General features: G+C 39.8%; 1 protein-coding gene across 4 annotated transcripts in view; it reads left to right on the top strand.

Moving 5' to 3' along the window:
- Nucleotides 1–22,498, top strand: part of NOL4 (nucleolar protein 4) — a 203,645-nt gene that overhangs the window by 98,764 nt on the left and 82,383 nt on the right. For all 4 annotated transcript variants that reach the window (XM_068396614.1, XM_068396613.1, XM_068396611.1 and 1 more), the window contains exon 6: nt 20,737–21,020. In XM_068396614.1, coding sequence (XP_068252715.1) covers nt 20,737–21,020 — 284 coding nt within the window. The remainder of the gene's footprint in view (nt 1–20,736; nt 21,021–22,498) is intronic.

Raw genomic sequence — 22,498 nt, 5'->3', positions numbered from 1 at the left:
CCTCCTAGCCTGTCAGTAAACTTGCAGGGGAATTAAATCCTGGAGGAGGAAGCCCGTAGCCCTGGAGGAAGGCTGAGTGCATGTTTCACTGTCATCTTTTCAGCTCATCTCAGTGGTCCCACTGCTAGAATGTGCTCTGTTGTCATGGCAACCCCATCTCCTGCTTCCTACAGGAAAGATTAGCTCGTACTGTGCACTGGAGAGAATTTAGGGGAAGTCAAGCTAATCCCTGGGTGCACTGCGAGCGAAAGGTTGGACCTCGCCTGAGGGATGCTGTATCTGCAATGATAGAATTGGCCTGCCACAGACACACTGGTATTTAAGTTGAAGAGCAGAATTCACAGTAAGTGTCAGATCCTCCAGAGAGGAATATTGAATGAGGTTTTCTAAGTCTTGGTGAAGACTGTCCCATGCCAACAGTGGAATGACAGCGGGAGGCTGTGTGAGGAATACCAATGTGTTTCACCCATTCAGGTGGTATTTCAAATATAGATTCAAAGCCTCAGTTCCCTGGAAGCTAGGTGATACAATTTTAAAACATCATCGTGAGATACGCACCTAGAAACCTGAAGCGTGTCTCATTTGGTGCATAAAGCTGAACAAGTGACGATGAGCATGCCTTACAAATTGTGCATGCACTGCGCGGCGTGCTTAAGAATTCCTGTGTGATGAAAAATAAGCGGGAAAGCGTGAGGAAACCGGTCTGTGTGTGCTGCACACTCAACTGCAAAAGTGCTGAGCTATCAAATTAAGCATGAAAATTTACAACTCCTGATTCAGACTTGTTTTTTCTTCATATTAAAACCCAAACAGAGAAAACATGAGCTTTTTAAAGGTATAGTCATAATACAAGCTTTTCTTTGAGGAAAACTCATTTACTGTAGCTAAATGAAGGTGGTGTGTGACATGATGAAGCGTGTGAAGTGTGTATTTGTTTTCTTGCTGGCAGAGTTAAACAGAGGGTATTCTAGCTGTTCCATTTCTGGCTATTTTAATGCTCTGGCTTTCTTTGATATGGTCCTGTATTTCACTTTAATAGATGCTCAAGACTCCCAGCTTTAAACTAGACTGTTTGCAATAAGATTTTAACTGTCTGCTTTTTATTACTGTCAGCTTTTCCTAAACTTATTTTTTTCTGCAGATTTTATATGTTCAGCCTATGTATTTTTACATTTTTAGTATGCATGATTTTTCTGTTGAGTTTTTAATTAAAAAATAACTTTATAATGGTTATTTAATATATAGTGGTATTCTCTACCATAGATCTATTTATGCATATATGTGTTTTACATGTATAAAATGTATGCATGCATGTGTGTTTCCGCAATACATACATGCATATACATATGCAGACAAATGAGGTCTTTGTTTTAATGAGGCACATTAGTGATTCATGATAATGTAACACCCAGGAAGTAAAGGCCCTGTTTTCATCCTGAAGGATAGGTATTTTTTCGTATTATTGTTGCAAAAACCTAATAAACACAGTCCACTTAAATAAACAGCATATGTTGTATTTCTGTGTGTGTCTATAGAGTAAATAGGGAAAGAATCTTGACTGATACGATGAAAGAGCCCTGTGTTGCCTTTCCAGAGACCTGGGTCCATGGAATAGGTAGTGAAGGGACAGTTGTTTTTTTCTCCTCCCTCCCAGGGCAGCTCAGAAAAGAGTCACACATAAGCTCCAGATTGGTTAGTATCAGAGTGATCTTCCCTGTAAAATTCCTTTTTTGACTGGTTTACCAAATAGTGAGAGAACTGATAATCAGAGATGATGTCTGTCTTATTTGTAGATAAAAGACTCAGTAGTCAGTGTTCATCTATTATATGAAGGATTATAGAAATAAACATTAAAGGTGTGGAAGCTTTAATTCATTATTCAGGCTGGCCCTTGAGCCTGTGGTAGACATATGGGTGACAGGGAATCCACGCAACTGTCAAGCAAAGTGGGGATCAGGGTAAGAGAAAATTCATCAAGTGTTCTTCATTAGAATAAGCACTAAGAAATTATTTTTTGTTATCCATCAAATTAAATTACTGATTAAAAAGTCCCTTCTGTGATAAAATAACACAAGCAAACATTTGTCAGAGAATTCATTGTATATTTTCACCACCTCTGTGAGACTGTGTTTTAGAGTGACACCTTTTAACGTAACCTTTAAAAAAACTTCAGATAGTTAACTGCACAAATTTTCTACCTTGTGTGTCCTTTTGTTAAACTAATTAACCAAGAATTTGGATTTTTTAATCTCAAGGTCATGATTTGTTTCCTTTTTTTTTTTTTCTCCAGCATTTAACTTGTGTATGGAATAACGCTGGCTGGTCAAACATTGTCTCAGCTCTTTTTGTCTTCTGCAAAAAGTGCCATCTTAGGAAGTTTGGCCAAGTTTTATTAGGACTGAGTTTTCACAAAGGGACTTGAAATCCTTATCTGCATTTGTAGACAACTTTAAGCACCAACTGTAAATGGGACTAACTGCATGTGAGGAAGTGCAGTGAGGTTCAAAGGATGCACCCAAACCCATAAGCTGTGTTCCATTCTCTTCCAAGAAAAGGATGTGAACACTCCTTGTAGTTGTGGGAGTGTATTACACCAGGGCAGGTACGATTGGTAGAGAGTGCTCATGCTCAGGAGTCCAGGCCTCCAAACTTGAGGGAATTCCTGTATAAACTCTGTTTTGATTAAATAAAATTAATTTCCTTGAGTTACCAGAAACTAAAAAGCAGAGGTGACTCTGCTTGCTGTATACAAAAAAGTCAGAGTTCCTAAACTCTTAAAAATAATAGACGTAGCGTGTTCTGCCAGGGCTCCTCTACAACACTGTCCTGTTGTGAGGACTGTTGGCTTCCCCACAGCAGTGGGTCACTCCTCTGCCCAGGCTTGTCTCTTCATTCTGTTTCTGCCCAGTGTTCCTGCTCCCGGCAGGTATTGCCTTCTTCCTGAACTGCCTTTTCCTTGTGCCACTGTGTCCTAGTGTTCAGGCTGTCTGCTGGCTAGATGTTGAACTGGCTAACATAATGTTCTCCGATGTGTCTTTTCCATGCATAAAAGTAAGTAGAATGATTTAATGTATATACTTTTTCACCAGATCAAGATTTTGAATTATGACACCAATCCGAAAAATACCATTAATAGTGTGTCGCTCTCTTTCCTTGAAGCATTTCTGACTATTGCACCTCCCCCCACCAAACTTGTACAGCACCGCTTCTGCCTACAACCTTCATTTGGAATGAATGACTAACAATTTGTCTCTCTTTCACTGAGATACTCATTCAGGGAAAAATAGGTAAGATGTCCAGCACTTCCCAGGTGGTACGCTGCACCTCACAGAACCTGGCTGTCTTTTAACATACACAAATATGATAAAATCACAAACTCTATTCTGTTCCAGCAGGGGTCTTGCTGCTGATATTCTCATTAAATCAATAACAAAACCAACAAATTTATACTATATACAAACTTGACACACAATGTATGTGTCTCTCCGTATGAGAGATTTATTCTTCACATTTTAGTAAGAAAACAGTAATAGTACTGATATTTTTTCTTGGTTGCAAGGCATTTTTTTTTCCTGAGGCATCTCTGCCTCTTTAATTCCCTTAAAATGTACGTATATATGTCATGTTTCCAAAGAGACTGTAAATGGCCAATTTGAAGGTAGCAGAAGTGGCCCTCAATGAAAGAAGTATATTTTCAGTTGAAACAAGAAGTTTAAATCTATTGCGATTTTGTTTGTCTTTAAATACATAAGCTCAAATACTTTGATTAATATTTGTATTTTTCTTTTGTTTAAACAAATCTGCAAGGATTTAAAAAATATCTTTTGACTTGACAGTTTGCCTAATTTGAAATTGTAATAGTCAGCCACATGGGAATATTTTGATTATTTTAAACCTCCTTTATCTTCCTTTTCTCCTCAAAAGTAAAACTCTGAAGCCACTAATAGTATATAAATTGCATTAATTTAATGGACTAAATGATTTCCCAGGCTGCACACACTGGGTCCTGTTGACTCTAGTGAGATTAAGATCATATGCATCCAAAGGTAGGATTCAGCCCTGTGTATGGTGGTCTTCTGGCCAGCTCTATATCAACTAATTAGAAAGTGCTTTCTCAGTGCTGTACTGATGGCTTTGTGGCTTTCTGTGTAATAAGTTCTTTATGTTAGCTGAAGAGCTAAGCAAAACAGCAATGTTAATTTTCAGCAGGGCCAAACACAAAGGGAGAGAAACAAAGATTTCCTGGGCAAGTTTTTTCTAGTGGTAGTTGAGATACTACATGCTGTGTGGTTGACAGCCATAATACTAAAAGGAGTGGAACTGTTCTTGTTGCAGGTCCATTACTCTAGTTTTGTATGCTGCTACCCATAGCGAACTGAATTGTTTAGTCTTCTCCAGAGGTAATTTGTGAAGGCCATGACAGTAGGAGGCTACAAGGAGCATGAGTGGTGTACATGCATCCTCTAAGGCAATGCTGAGGTTTATTTTAGATTCCAAATATCAAAATATAAAATGTTAATAACAGTAATATCAAAATTGCAATTGTAGGGAAAGTTACATAAAGGGAATCCGGGGTTTCTGTCATTCTGTTGCCAGAAGAGTCCACCTGGAGTTTTGTAGGGGAGAGGAGAATGAATGTGAACTCAAGATTTGAGTGATCAGTCTTTTCACATGTAGCACATTTTAATTTCTCATTGCAAATTTATTCTTCACAATAGATTAGTTATTGTATCCTGGTGTGGATCCCTTTAATGGTCTGTCTTTAGGTGGATAATCAGTCATTTTGAGTTTGTCATTCCTCTAGTCATTATGGTTGAAATTGTTTTCTGAAACATGCTGAGGAGAAGACGACTACTGTATGTGTGAGTTGGTGGCAACAACAGCAGCAATCCTGATTGCATCTGTGATGTGTGAATGCTTTCAGCCAGCAGCAAACCAAGTGGGATCTGATTAAAACTATGTTTTGGGTATTCAAGTCCAAGGGCAAGAGTGCCAAGATATTCACTAATGTCCTTCCATTCTGCTCTTTGCTACTACATAGACTACTGAAGATTGTTTTTGATGGCTTATATTGTGGTTACCACATGATGTAGAAATTGCATTAACACTGCCAGTCCTTTTACTGTCTGCAAATGTGCTCTCAGCATAAGTCCACTTCTGGTAAAAAAACTCAGCCTCTGCTCCCTGTATTTTATCTTCATTTCCTGCAGCAGCACCTGTGGTGGTGAGTTTGTCAGGGACTCGTAGTGTGGGGAACTCCAGAAACTGCAGATTTCAGTGCTGAAGTTAAGGAGAAATGCATTTTGGGAAAACAGACTGCTTGAGAATCGGGTAATGACATCCACATAAAAGGGATTCCACACCAGTGATTTTCACCACACTTGTCGAGTGGTTTTTGCCATTTGTTGGAGATATTTCAAATTAGAGCTGTCTGAGGTGTTCTTCAACAGAAGAAGATAATGTTGAAATTAAAGCAGTTCTGACAAAACTTTAATCTTCAAAGGCTTCTCAAATTCAGCCTGAAAGATTTTGGACCAAAAGTCCAAAAGCCTCATAGTACATTTTCCTTGAGTTGAGAGATGTAGGTTCAAACCTCTGATCTCAACTGAGTAATGCAGCGACTTGAGTTTAGGTATTGTCTGCATCATTGATAACTGCTCCATCTCCATCTACATGGTTTTTTCTCTTCTCTGCTCTGTTGATAATGTGTATACAACAGGATATTCACTGTACAGGAGAGGCACTGACTCTGTATCCCACTGTTCTGGGACTTCAGCTAACATTGGGGAGACAGGATCAGGAACTTGAAAAACTGTATTATCTGTTTGCATAAAGGGGGATGCCAGGAATATCTTTGAAATATTAGAAACTTTTCTGAAGAGGAAGATGATATCTTTAGACCATCTTCTAAATGCTTCTCTATTGAAGCTGCTCTAGTTGACACTGTATAATAAAGAGAGGGTTTTGCTTTTAAAAGGCTGCCCTTTGAGTCCTCCAAAATGTTTTTGTTCATCTGTTGGAGAATCAAAGATGGTAACCATTTCTTTGCTTAGATAGCTGAAACTTTTTAAGGACCTGAATTGACATATACAGTATGATCGCTCATTTTGTGTCAATATTTTTCTGTATGTTGGAGCCTATCACACTCACTTAATCAAGGGTAATAAAATTATGCTTTCCCCAGATTGTTTCGTAATTTTTGGACCAATTAAATAGCGCTCTCTGAAGTTTTCTGTTGATTCCTATATACAGAACGAGGAACAGTCTCAGGAGCTGTCATACCTGGAGCGCATCTAGGTGCCATTCGCAACAAGCTTTCTCACCCAAATTTATGTTTGAAGTGCAATTAATATATTTGCTCGGAATGTATTTACTGTTGCCAGCTTTCGCTTAGGTTATATTTTTTTGTTGTTGCATTGCTTTGTATTATTTCTTCTGATGGCAGTTATTTGCAATTGCAGAAAAGGAAAAATCTGCTGCTTTTTTGTGAAAGAGGGCATGCAAGGCATTTCATGCTGTTGAGTATCGGTATTATTGTTTGCTTTTACACTGAATATAAAAGATAACAGCCCACCAAGGCAGTAATAGTTATTATAAATAATATTCTACTCATGATCGAGATTGATACCATGAGTTTCGCTTTGCAGCATGCATAACTTCTCTGCTTGATCCAATGATAGCAACTTTCCACCCAGAAGTAATAAGCTTCAGATCTATGTTCTGCTTCTAAAGTTTAAAAATAAGCTTCTGGAAAACACAATTCCTTTGGAATTGGTAAGTAATTGTTATTTAGGAAGGTAGGTGATCAGTTTATGTAGGTGATGATAAGAATTGCAAAGCAAACCTGGGATTTGAAAGAACTTCCCAGGATTCTGTTATTTGATGGGCATTTACAGATTTTGCAATATCATTGTCCATTATTTTGTTATTTCAAATAACACCAAGCGTTTCTGTGAGCGCTGTAGCCCTAGGCTCTCCCTTCCTCCCCTAGCTAGCTTTGCAACAGAGAATGTCATCTGTGGGCAGAATGCTTTGTTTACCAGGAGCAGCCTGCTGGTTTCCACACACGGATCCATTGGGCTAGCTCAGCAAATGGGCATTTCTCACAATTTTATGCTGCGCTGCATTCCTAGCCAATCCCATATTATAAGGAGGCCAAGTAGGTATTCATAGACTCATAGAATCATAGAATGGTTTGGGTTGGAAAGGCCCTTAAAGATCATCTAGTTCCAACCCCCCTGCCATGGGCAGGGACACCTTTCCACAAGACCAGGTTGCTCAGGTATTACAGCTGAACTCTCTGGTATGGTTTTATTCTTTCCCTTTCTAGTGCTGTGACCTTTACAATAATCTGTACATAAATAGATGTTGGAATTTTAGTGAGAATAGGACTGTTTCACTGTGGTTAAAACATTCCATTTGTAATGGTAGCTCATCAATACTGTAAAGCACAGGAAAAGCACGTGCTGCAAATACTCTGTGTTGCAGCAACTCTCCTGTTGCTGAATCCTGCTGGGCTACCAGGAGCCTTTAAGTGAATTAGAAACATGGACTAGTTATTTTATTTCTCAAGAAATCTCTCCAGTCTGCAAAGAACTGCAAACAGTTCATGGATTCTCTCTGAAGGCTGGTATTCTGTTTGCTCTACTTTCTGGCCTTTTGAGACTAGCTCTCAGTGATGTTTCAGCAAGGGCAAACTGACTGCCTTTAGTGAGAGGAAAAGTTTTGAAAGTTACTAAAATAGTATTATGTCCAAGAGCATGTAGTGTTTCTGTTGGCATTAGCTTCCCAGAAAGGAACGGTAAAATGATAGTCTTCATGCAAAAGTTTTCAAGCACAAATAGTTTTCAAGTTTTCCCATCTTTCATTTACACTTTTTTTCAATGCAGCCTCTCATACTCGCTCTGTTCCCCACCTAAGCGCAGTCCACTGTATTGCAGTGCGAGGGAAAGTTCAAAACAAGAGATGCATTGCTTAGTCACATGGCCTGACTGAAAATTTGAAGTCCACAGCTCCGGTGAGGAATAGCAGTGAACATGCCAGAACTATCTATCAGATCCTTTGGGCTTAGTAAAGTTTCTGAGCATTGAATCATATTAACTTGGTTTGCCAGAGACATTGTGCTGACAGACCATCTAGCAAAATCATTCTTTTTTGTCTTCAGATACCTCTTATTCTGGTCCATTTTTAGACGATGAGTGACCAAATACTCAGCAATATTTTGGGAATTGTAAAAAACTACCTTGCTGTAGTATTAGTACCTCATGGGAAGTCTGCTATCTTCTGCCTGATAACACCGAATTGGTGGGAAAGACATCATGGATGTTTGTGGACAATTTGCAAATCTGCCATTTTTCAACAAAAGTTACATTACATGATTTGGGATTCTGCTGTCTTGGGACATGCGACTTTTTTAGTAGTTGTAAACTTCCAAGCTGATTCTAATGCCTTGCATATGATAACACCTGTACATCTCTCATGGCAGTTTTGGCATTCACTACGTGAGAGAGATTTTTCAGACTGATCAAAGGGAGGCCAATAATCAGCACTGTTTATTTTTCTCCCTTTTGTTTGATGCTTATAATTGTAATCAACATGCTAGGGAAAGTCCCAATATGCTTATGTCCTTTACCTCAGTGGCAAAATTTTTGTGTTCAGGTAAAGCTTCCTTAGCATTGATGACTATTGTCACCTTTTGCATTCGTTTGCTGGTGGTTGGGCTGGTGCTTAGCCATTTAGCAATAGATGCTAAATATTATTAACTTTCATTTGATACAGTGAAAAATAAAATTAGGAAAGCATAATGGATGTAACATTCAAAAGTGATTGCTAGCCAGATGGAGAAAGGCCATCAAGTTTGTTATCAGGTGTTGCTCTGTGTGACCAGAATACTGTTTTCACTCAAGCAGTGAGGAGGCTGCTTACTGTAGTTACCCAAGGAATACTCCAATCAGGAAACAGTAATGTACATGCTACAGTGGACATCCACAAGCATTTTAAAGTGACAGAATAAAAAGCAAACTGAATTGCAAAGGGACATCTAATTTATATCTCTCAAACATGCTTTTTTGCTGAAGTTCATAATAGCATCTTTCCAAGCTCTGTAATTCTTCTTTGAATTTCTAAACTTACAGTCTACCTGTAACAGAATCCCATACTTGACTCACTGAGACCCTGTCTCAGCAAAAACATTAATTGCATCACAGTCATTAAGTAAGGAAAGAGGAACCCTAATGTAGTCCTAAACTTGGATATTTAGTTCTGACTTCTCAGATTCACTAACATCTACTTTTCTAATTGCCTTTGTTTAGCCTGCACCTGGGGCTAAACAATAAGCAGTTGTTCTCTCACCCAATGTCCCTTCATGGACCAAGGAAGGGAATTAGGAAAAGAAGGGAGACTCATGGGTTAAAGTTAAACAGATTTAATAAAGAAACCAATATCAATGATAATAGAAAACAAACAAAATTATACTTAGCTACAGAGTACTGGTAAGTTGCTTCAGGAATAGCAATCATTAAGAATACGGGAGGGGGAGAGGGGGAGAGGGGGAGAGGGGGAGAGGGGGAGAGGGGGAGAGGGGGAGAGGGGGAGAGGGGGAGAGGGGGAGAGGGGGAGAGGGGGAGAGGGGGAGAGGGGGAGAGGGGGAGAGGGGATAAGAACAAAAGAATCCTTATGCCTCCTTAACAAGCTTTCCTTTTTATAGTGAGCTTGATGTCAATGATATAGAATACACCTGTGGGCCTGGCTGGGTCAGCTGCCCTGGGTTTAACTGCTAAGGACCTTGATCACCATGGCTGGCCACAAACTGAAACAAAATCTAACAGCAACTTGATTCTATAACTTTTATCCCCAGGAAACCAGGACACTAATGTATCAAGGAAGTTTTAATTCATTGTTGATAATGCTAGAACTGTGATGAAGTACAAAGGCTGTAAGTTCCTACTTCATAATACATGTAGTTTTCTTCTAGTTCTTCTCAATTACATGTTTATTACCTATTTTTAAACTGAATGTCAGTATGTGATTATTAGAGGCACTGGTTTTACTCTCTGCTGAGTTAGGAAATTTTCCTGAAAGCCTTTATGTTAGTGTGAGTGGAGAGAACTGATTTGGAAAGGATGTGACAGAATTTTTCTAGAGTGAAAACCAAATCTTTTGCAAAAAACAGTTGATTGTACCAACATTATCAAATGAAAACTAGAAAAAAAAATTATAAAAATGGTAGGAAATGTTTTCATTTCTAATTATGAAGCATTTTTCATGTCTTAGCTTTTAGAATACATTTGTGAATAACAAAATGGCTTTAATTTACTTGATAAAAGTCTTTAAACTATAGTTACACTGCATAGTTTAAAAGTCTTTAAACTATACAGTTAAACTACACAGTAACTATACAGTTAAACAGTTACCCCTGTGTAAAAAATGTCAAAAAAATTAAATTGTCATTTTGAAATCCTGAACTATAGAGCTGCAAACCTGATGGTGAGTGGTCTAATGAGTCCGAGCTATTTGTAGAAATATTGTTACTGAGAGTTATGCTGTCAACTCAGTTAAACTGTTTTCATTATTATAGAGGTACCCAAAATATTGGTCTGACAGGGCATTTTGAACTTAGAGATACTCTTTGCTTTATGCACCTAAATAGCTATTTTATAGCTGCTGAGACTGTGTATACATTACAAATATAAAGCAAAGAATGTTTGAAAGTCTTCTTCAGAATAGTTCTAAAATAAACCTTAAACTATAATAACAGCATCTGTTGAGCTTTAGCAGAACTCTTGTTTTTCCTACATTTGGGCATGTATAGATTTTTCCCAATTCTCTTCTTTTTTTTTTTTTTTTTTTGTTGGGTATGTAAGATTTTTTCTTATTTCTACTTCATTGTAGTCTTTTAGTGTTAGGCAAAATATTAACATACATAAATTCTTTCATATTTCAAGAGGAAACTTCTGCTCAGTTTTCTGCTAGGAATATAGCAGACAGGCAAATCCAGCAATTTGTGCTGGGGGCCCAAGTAGGAGTTTGGGTTAAATGTTGCTAAGGATGTATGAAGCTCAAAGCAGTCATTTCTGTTTGCTCTTAAGGCTTCTCCCGTCTTTCTTTCCCAGTTTTACAGATGGAGGGGCTATAATGAGCCTGAGGTCGTCCTCCTCTATAGCCTTGTTGCCTTTATAGAAGAGCAGGCAGCAGTTTGCTGAGGGGGTGCAGAGCTGTTAAGCGATCGTTTGTCTTGGTTGTGCTCAGGGCTTCACCCTTCCTTACAGATTGATATCACTGTGTGAACACACTCAACACACTGAAGCTGGTAGGCTGAATTTTAGACTTTAAAGGGCGTTATTAGAAATGGCAGTATTTGGTGCATCCAGTCTGCAGAGAATTTCCTCTACTGACTCCAACTTGATCTTTCCTCTTTGCTTTTGTCTTCTGGCAGATCCTGATGAAGTAAAATATGACACCACACACATGCGCTAGGTCTGAGTGGCGGATAAGTTTCACATAATTCCTTTCAGCCCTGTTTGGGTTGATGTTTAGGCACCAAACATGAACCTATATGTTGCTCTTTTGTCTGTTGCTCGCACAGCACCAGATTCTTCTTGCTGCCAGGAATGGCAGCAGCTGCTGCTGCCCACAGCAGCCTTTAGCTAGAGCAGCATAAGCCTCTTCCAAGCTGGGCAAGAAAGAGGAGAGGGTAAGATCTCTTAGGTTACCTCTTTTTGCTTTAAAGAAAAGGCTTCACATTTCTCCTCTTCTTAGCATGTTGCTGTCTCAAACATCTTTGTTGCTGATGTGCTCTGTTCATGATTGGAATTTCAGTGAATCTCAGAAGTCAGTTAGTCTGTCCTGAGCCCTGCTTGCCTGCCTGTCTCCCAGCCTTCCTCAGTCCCAGCTTATCAATAAATTGCCCTGGAGTCCTGTTTGGGATGAGTGTAAGGCAATACCTCTGGCATCACTCATGTGTTATCTGGCTGAGAACTTGTTCCTGCAGTGCTTGTCCAGAGATGGAGCTCTAAGCCACAACTCTGAATGCCAGATGACATTGAGACATTCAAATATGATCCCATACGCAGCATAAAAACTTTTAGAAGAATTGCATGTTTTCTGTATTAAGAACTGCTTGATAGAGCCTTTGCCACAAAAAGTGCCCTAGAGGTTTCTCCACAGTAAAGAGAAAACCAGAGATTTTGCTCCCCAGAGGCAATGAGGGCTATGTCTTTTGAAGTGGAAATGCCAAAGCACAAGTACAAGCTAGATGCATAGTGATAATAAGACTACTGTGCACCCAGTGAGCTATTCAATTGGTTATTTACATGTGCAGTACCCTCCTAACAGCCATTCTGCTTCATCCTCTTGTTGTATATATGCAGGGACAGTAGTTCTGGAGGCAAAGTAAGCGTGCAATCACTCATGAAGCTTTATAAATGAGCGCTTCTATAACACTGTGACTGGCAGTATTATTTTTCTGATAGTTAATGTCATGGAGTGGCAGTTGTTCACTGTTCTGTTATTTAATGTTATAATTGAATAAAATATCTGCCTGTTTTGTGCCTCCAATGAGAAGAAACATTTATCCATAGAAAAATTACGAATTACTACGGTATTTGTTTAATAATGAAATAAGATTTACAGCCTGGCTAATACTGATTCCACTGTGTATGTGCATGTGTATATCAGATTTACTGTACTCTTGTTGACAGTGCTAAGGATTAGTTTTGTAGTTTGCTTTATTCCTTTTTCATAAGCACATGCAGTGAATGATCAGATGAAGTAGCTCCTGACCTATTCCCCCACCACTGAAAACAAGAGTGAGGGATTCGTTGATTGGCATCACACTGAAACTGATGGACATTCCAAGTTTAAATTTCAGTGCAGCGAGTTCCATAGCTGAATTCACAGAAGCCAACGATGTCAGGAAAGCTACATGTATCAAAAGGAGAGAAAAAAAATTTAACGTTAGTGAGGTTAGCTGAAGAGGAAAATTAATATATATTCTTGTAATGGAGCAAATGCAGTCTCACTGCAAACGAAGGAATGGAGCTCTGTGCACATCGCCCCACTTCTGTCCTCTGGGAAGGCTCTTGCCCACCTCTTAGTTCCTGTTCCTTGTTTCCTTGACACAGTAATGACATTTTAATGGAAACAGAAATAGTAGCAGTGACTTTTTGGAGGAGCAGGGAAGAGTGCTTGAGGTTTATGCAGGTTCAAAGAGAGACTGGATATTTGCATGGGAAAGAAATCTGTTGGGTGTCAGTATGTTGCTAGAAACCACATCCAGCTCAGAGAGACCTTGAGTTAGAAATTATTAAGGGCTCAGCAAGCCATAGGAGGAAGAATTATATATTCTTGCCTTATTCTCTTCCCTAAACACCTCCTAATAGCTACTACTGGAGATGATAGGATATTGGACTGAATGGATTTTTGATCTCACCAACTATGGCCATTCTTACTCTTTATGAAACAGGGAATAATAGAGGGTCTGAAATCACCTTTGTACCTCCATTAATTCAAGCCCTGTTCTATATCATAATATAAAAGAGAACGGAGAAGATGAATAGATGTAGTTGATTTTGACTGTCTGTTAAGTTATGTATTGAACCTGTGCTTGAAACATGACTTGTGATGTAAATGAAGCATAACCAAATACATAACTGTGACAAATTGCTATTAAACAGTCATTGTGAAAAGTGGTGGGAATGAAATGTGAACTCACCTTTTTGTCAGTTCTTTTAGAAAAGTCTCTATAATTATTTCATACTACAGAAATTTCCATGAGTCAGCACTCTACACCTTTTGTCTGATTCATGGTGTTCCTCTCCCAAAGCTGCCTGCTGTTGGTTGCCACCAATAGAGCATTTTTTTTTCAATAGCTCCTGTTAGGAAGGTTTGGTAGCATGCCTGGGGTTGGTCGAATTAGAGAAGGAATATAACTAATTTAGTTTTAAATGTTTGCTTATGTAGTGTATTATTTTAATTAAAGTTGTATTTTAACATAGGAAAAATAAAGCATGTGCAATATTGAAGCCAAAAGTTAAAGAGAACAGCATAGTAACTTAGAACTGGTCTGGAGTCTGTCACACTTTGGTCTGCAATACTGTCTCTTGCAAGTGATCCTGTTAAATGAATCAGATCACTAAGGGTGTAAGGCAGTGTTTAGTGAGACCTGGGCTGGTGGTATCTGGCCCAAATTGATCAAAGCAATCTTCATCATGCAAGACTTTGGTAGACAATCTTTAAGAGTGGTTTTATGACAGCCTGCACTTGCAGAGCCAGCAGCTTCGGTCTCACTCATTCCACTCAACTCATTCATATCTAACTCCTCTTTTTAGAAAGAACAGTTACCCATCTTACAGTAACTGTGACTCAAAGATGCTCTGTCAACAGGCAACTCACTCAAAGCGTTCATTTAACCTGTGTGCATGGAACCCTGGCATCTGCAAGCATCAGTGTCTGTTTGGGCTGCATATGTACCCCTCTCCCATCTCCACATCTTAGAGCAGGATGAACAAACTGGCCCCAACAATTGCCTTGTTCATTTGCTGTGATTAATTGGACTCATTACCACCAGGAATAGTTTTGGCTTATGGGACGCCCTCATGTAGTCACAATGTCTCAAAAGAGCCAAAGGTGCTGCAAGCTTAATTACCTTTCGCTCATTTTTTGTCTACTTCCTAAGTAGGCTGTCCACCTTGCTTCATGGCAAAAAAAGGGAGCTATGTTACAGCTGCTTTGGTATCATGGGGCTCTTGCTTCATTCTTAGTGAGAGGGTTCCTTAGCTCCCTGACCCATCACCATGTCTGTCCTTTCAGCAGATCTGAGCTTCCATGTGTCTGTCTGGTTGTAGGACTGTGCCACACTACTGCTGTTAGAGCTGAAGGCCAACACTATGGATAACTGACTAGTAAAATATGCAGGAAGTTTCAGGTAGCTCACATCTCAGCTGTATGAATTACTTAAGCATACTCTAAATATTAATTAAATTCCAGCATGAGAATTAATTTGAGAGAGGGAGAGGATTTATTCAGAGATCTGTCTTTATGTAGAATGGCTTGTTGTCTTCTTTCTGACTTACCTGCAAGGAATATGAAAAATCTGAGTGATTCATAGTATGAAATTGATCGCTAAGAGTAATGCAAGAGATCCTTTAAAACATCTGGAGATTTTTCTCTCAAGGAGACAAGTGAGAGTTGTATCTATGTACTTCGGTTTGAGATTCACAGTACTTCTATGATGCTTATATCAGAGTTCAGATCTTAAATTTGTGCTCTCAGAAAACTGGTGTTCGAGGGGCTTTGAGGGACTTGTTATTCCAGCCAGATTTGGTGCACACTTCAACTTGAGCATTTGACATATCTGGTCTGAAGACAGTCCTCTCTGGGTGGAAGAACTGTATTTTAACCTGTAACAGAAGAATCTCTAATTCTAGCAATATATGTTGTTTGTTCATTCTTAAATCTATACCTTGTTTGGTAGGAGAACATAATCCTATAAATTAAGACGTGGTTTCCTGCCCTAAATCAGAGTGCCCTTGAACTATCAACTGTCACAGAAATCACCTTGCAGAATCCGAGGTGTTAAATACAGAGAAACTGGGTTTTGGCAGAAGTTTAGGCCATGATGATGCAAATGTCTGTGGCAGATAGTTGAAGTGAAGGATGTAACAGTTCTGAGAATCAAAACTCATATTCAGAGCATCTGTTTGCTTGGGCTCTCTTTGGCGTATTTCCAAGTTTCTTTCAAAAGCAGGGGGAGAAGCTAGCACAGTGGTAACTGCAATGGACCTGGACAGTTCTCAGGCAGAAGCCTGAACTTCTCAAGTCTGCAAAAACAAAGCTGGTGTCGCTTTGTGTCTAGTTGGCCTCGAGGTGGTCTAGAAGGATGAGCTGGAAGCTTTAATGCAATGTGACGAATAAGAAGCAGGTAACTTGGGGTAGGAAAATTACTGCAGTACTTGTTTTGAGAATTACCTCTAACACAGAAAGTACTTGGACTGAAGGTGCCCAGAGGGTGTTGGTCAGAGCAGGAGATCAGCGCCGAGCTCTGTGCAAGACGGGAGAAGGAGGTCTTGACATCAGGAGGTTTAAGAAATATTGGTCCATGAGTGAGAAGTCCACACTGAAGCCTGAGCAGTGCTCCTTGCTTCAGCAAGAAGGTGGCTGCTGCCCGATCCAAAGGTACCTTCCCTCTGCTCTTGGAGTCTTTGAGGAGTGATGCTCTTTAATTGCTGGAGGAGGATTTTTGCGTAGGTGAGGCACCAGCTGGCTGTTTTGGGGAAGTGAAACACATACATGTTTTGCAGTCAGACTCTCCCTTTTCAGGCTTAAGTAACAAAACCAGTCGTAGATGTGCTTCCAGTCTTCCAGTGTGCTGGAGTAAGGGTTTGAAAACTGCACAGTTCCTAAAGATGTGTCCTGCCATGAGCAAGCAGCAGCGTTTGCTGAGGCCATCATTTGCTGTCATAGCTGATACTTGTGGATAGTGTTGGCCCTGGGAGGTGATGAAGACATGAGCTCATCCTACAGCCTCTTTCATGACTGCCCCAACACCCAACGTGGGGCAGGAAAGCCCTCTGCTCCCTCCCCTCTCAGCTCCCAGCGCCTGTGGCATGCTTCCCTGGAGGTTTTCCCATAAAATCTGCCCTGTGGCAGATTCAGACAAGAGGCGGGTTTTGAAGGCACACTGTCCTTGCATCAGTGGTGCAATCAGTACCAAGTACCCAGACGTAGGCTGATGGCGGTGGAGTTTCTTTTTCTCCCTCATCAGCCAGCTGTGGGAAGGGAGCCCAGAGTTACTGCTGACCGGCCACAGTGCCAAAGCGAGCACGGAGAGCGCTGCTGCGGTTTGCTCAGCCTCCTGCGGGAGGGCAGCCCTGCAGCGGGTTAATGGCTGCTGCCCCATGTGCACTGGGCTGGGGTGGGCCTGGCCTCAGCGGGGTCCCTGGCGAGGGGCTGGGGCTGGGCTGGGTTCAGTGGTTCCCAGGGGTGCCACCATGTTCCCCAGCTGCGCTCCTGCAGCCTCTCCGCTGCCCTAGGGATGGGCCCCAGGCCTCTGCCCCTCGGTGGCTGCCGTTAACGGTGCCCTTGTCCTGAAAGAGGAGCTGTTGGCAAGCTGCCTCGGCGAAACAGTCACCGGCGGCCATAGCTGGGCAAAGCCTGGGCTCCTCTGGACCTGCTCCCCTCCCCTCTCCCCAAGCCACCACATCTCTGCCTCTGTGGGATGAAGGAAAAAAATAATTGTTAAGAGAACAGGCTCTCAGCGTTACCAGTTTATTGTTGCTGAGGTGCGATGATAAATAAAGGTGAGAAAACTGTGCAAGCAAACTGCCGGTCCCTACCGGGGCCCTGGCTTAGGTGCAGCCCCGCTTACCAGCCACACCGGGCGCAGCGAGGAGGTGAGAGTTCACCTCCTGCCCCCTGGAGAGGTGGTCCGAGGGACAGGTCTCCATGAAACCAGCCTTGCCCCTTGGCAGCTGTGCAGCGGCCATGCCTGCCTGTAGTCCCTGCAGGCCCAGGAGCGGGGAGGCTCAGCCCAGCAGCTGTGAGTGGGGCCGGGAGGTTTTGGGGCTGTGGCTGCCCATATCCAAGGGTCAACATGCCTTTCCTCTCCTGGGCCATACCTTCCTGCCTTTTTCTCCAAAACCAGTTATTCCTGATGTGGTCTGTTCTGGTACCTCAGAAACTCTTGCTTTAGAGTAGCCTTATTCTTGGCAAAAATAGACCAGCTGCCCAGGGATGAGAAATGTACTAAACCTTGTAATTTAGTTACCTTGGTAACATCTGTAAGGAACTACTAGTACTAAACCACTATTTTTTTCTTGATCTCTTTTATGGCAATACATATTTATGTATACTTGTCAATAGTGTGATTTATAGCCATTGTAGCCATTCTCCTGAACATTATCCTGACAGACAATAGTTCCCATTTCCAACAAGCAAGGTTAAATGACTGTAAAAGCTGGTATTTGACTTTATAGTAGAAACTGAGATTTACCATCAAGTAACTAAGCTTTTGCTAAGCAAAGCCAAAATCATGTAAATACTGTATTATTGTTTCAAAGTATTATAATGCTTGATCACATTTACTCCGCATAGGAACTTTTTCAATGGTTGTGTTTTAGAACAAATGTAAAAAATCTTTTTTTTTTCTTTTGCATTGTAACATTCTCACACGTGTAAGTTTTAGTTGTCAACCATTCATCATATGCGGAAAAAAAAATAAAAGCATTATTGCTTATGATCAGAAGCCAAAACTAACAGCCTTGCTTTGGACTTGGTTGTTCCTGGATCTGACTCTTGGCACAGCTCCCTTCCTACTCCATCATTCCCATTTAGTTGTCTATGTCCTGGTAGTGGCTCCTCTGCACTGCGTGACCTGGGACACTTGGGTGCTGGCACATAGAAGTTTGCTAGGGATCAGACTTGTGTGCTGCAGAGTGGGAAGTGCCCCCAGCTTTTAGGTGGCTGTTTGCATCCTCTGGTTACTCACTTGTTTCTCTGTTTGCTCCCCGTAGCAGGGAATTTTCTGAGCCCTTCAAAGGGAGGAGCATCCCTCACTTGGTGATTGATTCAGTAATTGATTTAATTAATTTGAAACTAACTGTCACTTGTTAAACTGATAATCAAAAAGCCAATTATCTGTTAACAGTCCTAAATACTAATCAGCCAAAGTGTTTCTCTCTTAAATAAAGAAATTTGGATTTCTTTCTGATATCTCAGAGCTTTTAAAATGAGTTGTAAATATGGCTATTTTCTTAAAAAAAAGACCCTATATTAGAATGCCATTTTCTAGTTCAGAATAATAAAATTGCATATTTATTTCTGAAATTGCATTTAGAATGTTAACCTTTTTAATGTGTTGATGTAAGACATAAGTCTCAGGGCATGATAGAAAGTTTATTAAGGGTAAATTCTGCTCACCTTATTCATTTATGTAGCTGAAATCCTCAAGTAGCACCAGGTTTTTAAATCAGAACATTTCCATTGCTCTGTTGCAAGCTGTGTTAGCGTACACATTTAAAAGTCTTATTCTAGGAATGTTATTTCTTCTATCGTATATACATTTGTATTTGTAAGAGATGATAATGTAAAAGTGGTGCATACAAAACATAGCTTTATTTTTTATTGCAGCTATTAATTATAAAGCATTTTGTAAAACCAAAAGATGTTCCTTAAATAAAAGCATTTAAATTATTTTTTTTTATTATATATTTTCATGAAACTAGATTTTTTTTACAGGTTTACAATACAAAGCAATTTAAAAAAATATGTTCTGAATGTGTGCCCAGTCCTGTATACTTTATGAGATAAAAGTGTTGGATGAGTACAGCAAGCAAGCCACTGATGTATGATGGCTTGTGTATGGCTAAGTACTTAATTGAATAAGATCATTACCCATTTATACAATATTTTCTTCACTTTTAAAATTCATATCTGAGGGTGGTGAATAGTTTTTGACTGTATTAATGATGGAGAGTCAACAATTTGATTAATCATGTTGTTTCATGCATGTGTATTTCTGAGCACATCCTTTAAAGAATGTATCCTGATGTTTTTTTAAATTACACGTGTATATAGATGTGTTTGTTTCTTTTCCATGGAAGTTTAAAAGGGCCTGAAAGCAGATGGTATGTTAAGGTACTAATATATTAAGGTCCATCTCATCCTGTATGTCCAGTTTCAATCTGTACACATTCCTGGCTGCTGACCCTCCAGTTTTGTTTTCAGGTTCACTGTCTGCGATAAGCATAGGCTTGTAGAGCCCTGGGCAGGTGTTTGCACCGTTAGCAAAAACATGTTAAGTCGCCAAAAAAAGAGGTGTTTTAGAGAACAAGAAGTAAGCAAACTGAGGGCCAGATTCTGCTCCCATTTAATCCATTGAAGGATGAATTGTTTTACTAGATAGCCTGTTGGCCAAAAGGTTGTTTAGAAGTAAAGAAGGGCTGAGTAGTAGCACAGGTGGCAAATTCCAGTGCTGACAAATACAGGATACACAAACCCATAAGCGTGTGAAACACATGTTAATCATACATTTCAGCTGTAAAATCTTAGGGGTAACAACAACACGTCCAGAGTTTTCAAATGTAACTTTCAGGTTGATAATTTAAGCCTTTATTGAGCAGTATTTTTAGATATATTATGACACACAATGAATGAACAAAGTGAACGAGCGCCTGAACAAAATGAACAGACGATCTTTGTTTCTGGAGTCAGCTTTTCTAGTATAATCTCTACTGCCAGCAGTGAATACATCAGATGTATTGACATTGTATCTGTGCAAGAGGATGTTTATGGATATGACATATGCTGCTCTGCACCCTTAAAACCTGAGAACTAGATTCTCTCTCAGTACCATGTGTATCTGTGTTGATGGCAGAAATATGCAATACTGCAGTAATGAACATGGTATAAGAATCTAAATAGTTCCATAGACATATGGACAGACAGATGGGTTAAGGCAGACTTTGTCACTTTGTCCGTAAAAATCCTTTGTGATACTTACATTTTGTATACACAGTGACACTAAGGTGTCAGCCCAGATTATTTACCTTAACTTAGTAATATTTTATGGATTTACATACGTGGAGGAGTGTGTGTGCACATTTTGCAGAAATGTACCGGTGCTAGTAACATAAACCATTTTCATTCTATTTTGAAAAACATTGTGAAGGTATAAATTATGTTTGAACTGGACAGAGATGATGATGTGGCATGTGACTGAAAATATATATTTTTTAATAGATGATTCAGCCGCAGAAAGTTTTAATGGCAATGAGACCGTGGGACACAATTCCAATGCTTCAGGGGGAACACACTGCAGGGAGATGGCAGAAACCAACAGTAATGACAAAACAAATCTGGAGCAGGATGAGCAGCCTCTGAACCTGAGTGACAGTCCCCTCTCTGCTCAGCTGACTTCAGAATACAGACTAGATGATCACAGCAGTAATGGAAAGAACAAATACAAGACTCTCCTAATTTCTGATCTCAAGATGGAACGGGAGGCAAGAGAAAATGGAAGCAAGGTAAGATGCTTCCACATGCTCCAGATATGAAGTGTGTAGATTAGAAAAGGAAAAGATTTGTGAGGCCAAACCAAAGGTTATTCCCAGCTAAGCACTTAATGCAATGTGTCTAATGTTTGTCATATCATTACTCAAATGCTATACATAGATTTGTATGCTCTGTTACACCTATGTGATGCATACGTACATTAAGTGTATGTGGATGTACATGGGTGAATACATGTATATAGGCATACATATTGTGCTGACACACTGACAAAAACCAGTGCAGTTCTCCATCAAGCATGAATTTTATCCGTCCGTTTATTGAGAACGTTATCCATTTGAAAAAAATATATATTATAATATGTATATAATGTGATACATATATATATGTATATATACTGAGATACACGTATCTACGTATATTTATAGATGACCATCTCATTACATGTATTACGTATCTGTAGAATGAATCCGTATGAAGGGTAAGTGTCTTTGCCCAAGCAAATTACTACATGTGAATTATCAACATCTGAAAGGAACTGATTTGGTTCCTTCCTGGTTGTTTGTGTTATGCAGGCACCTAACCTGAATTAAAACTGACAAATTTGCTTTAAGAAGCTGTAATCCCCTGAGGGCTTTTCTCTGTAGTTTCCATTATGTGGGTAAGGAGAAGTGAGGGTGGTTATGTTGTAGATAAAAGACAGATCCTATAGATTAGGTAGCTAGCTTTCTAGGAAGGTGTTTGTCATGAGGGCATACTGTAGGGAGGGTGAAAAAATGGCCTGTATCATAGAATTTATCCATTGATCTTGTTGGTGACGAGTTCCTGGTTTTTATCTCATAGCTCCCAACTGGATTACCACTTCTACAGCAACAATAATAGGATGTTAGTGCTGGATCCAAATACTATTAATGCTAGTCACTAGCTTTCAGTAGCCCACTACAAAATAACCTGACAACATTCATGTACTTTGGATGGCCACATTTCTTGCAGGGCATTGAAATAGGAGTGATATGGAAAATCACTTTTTCTAGGTATATCCAGAAATGGATTGTACAAGACTGATGTCTAGAGAACAACATTTATTTATGCTGAAGTTTTAACTCCTGTCTACATTACTTGTGGAGTAAAAATAAAAACTTGCAATGTTTTTTTAACCCAAGTGTTTGGTTTTGATGGGTAGAAGAAAGGGAGACCAAATGGGAAATTGTTAGTCTTTCTTGGCCTTTCCAGTTTAGCAATTTGTGTACCCCACAACCTTCTCCATAAAATCTTTACGAAAACCTGTTTATCTGTACGGCATATATTTGTTTCCACAGATTTTCATTTTATTGAAAATGTTCTGAATAGCTCTAGTCTGAGAGTGTGTATACACTCCAGTGCTGGATTTGCTCAGTACTTTGACTGTTGCACAGAGAGTCCCAAATTGGCTAATATGAATGGTATCTTAATTTGCTTCAGGGCACATTGTTCCAATGAACCTTTTATAAGC

This window comes from Nyctibius grandis, chromosome 3 (assembly GCF_013368605.1).
Source record: "Nyctibius grandis isolate bNycGra1 chromosome 3, bNycGra1.pri, whole genome shotgun sequence".
NCBI classification, from domain to species: Eukaryota; Metazoa; Chordata; class Aves; order Nyctibiiformes; family Nyctibiidae; genus Nyctibius; species Nyctibius grandis.
The sequence above is the reverse complement of the archived record's forward strand: the minus strand, read 5'-3'. Positions and strand labels throughout refer to the sequence as shown.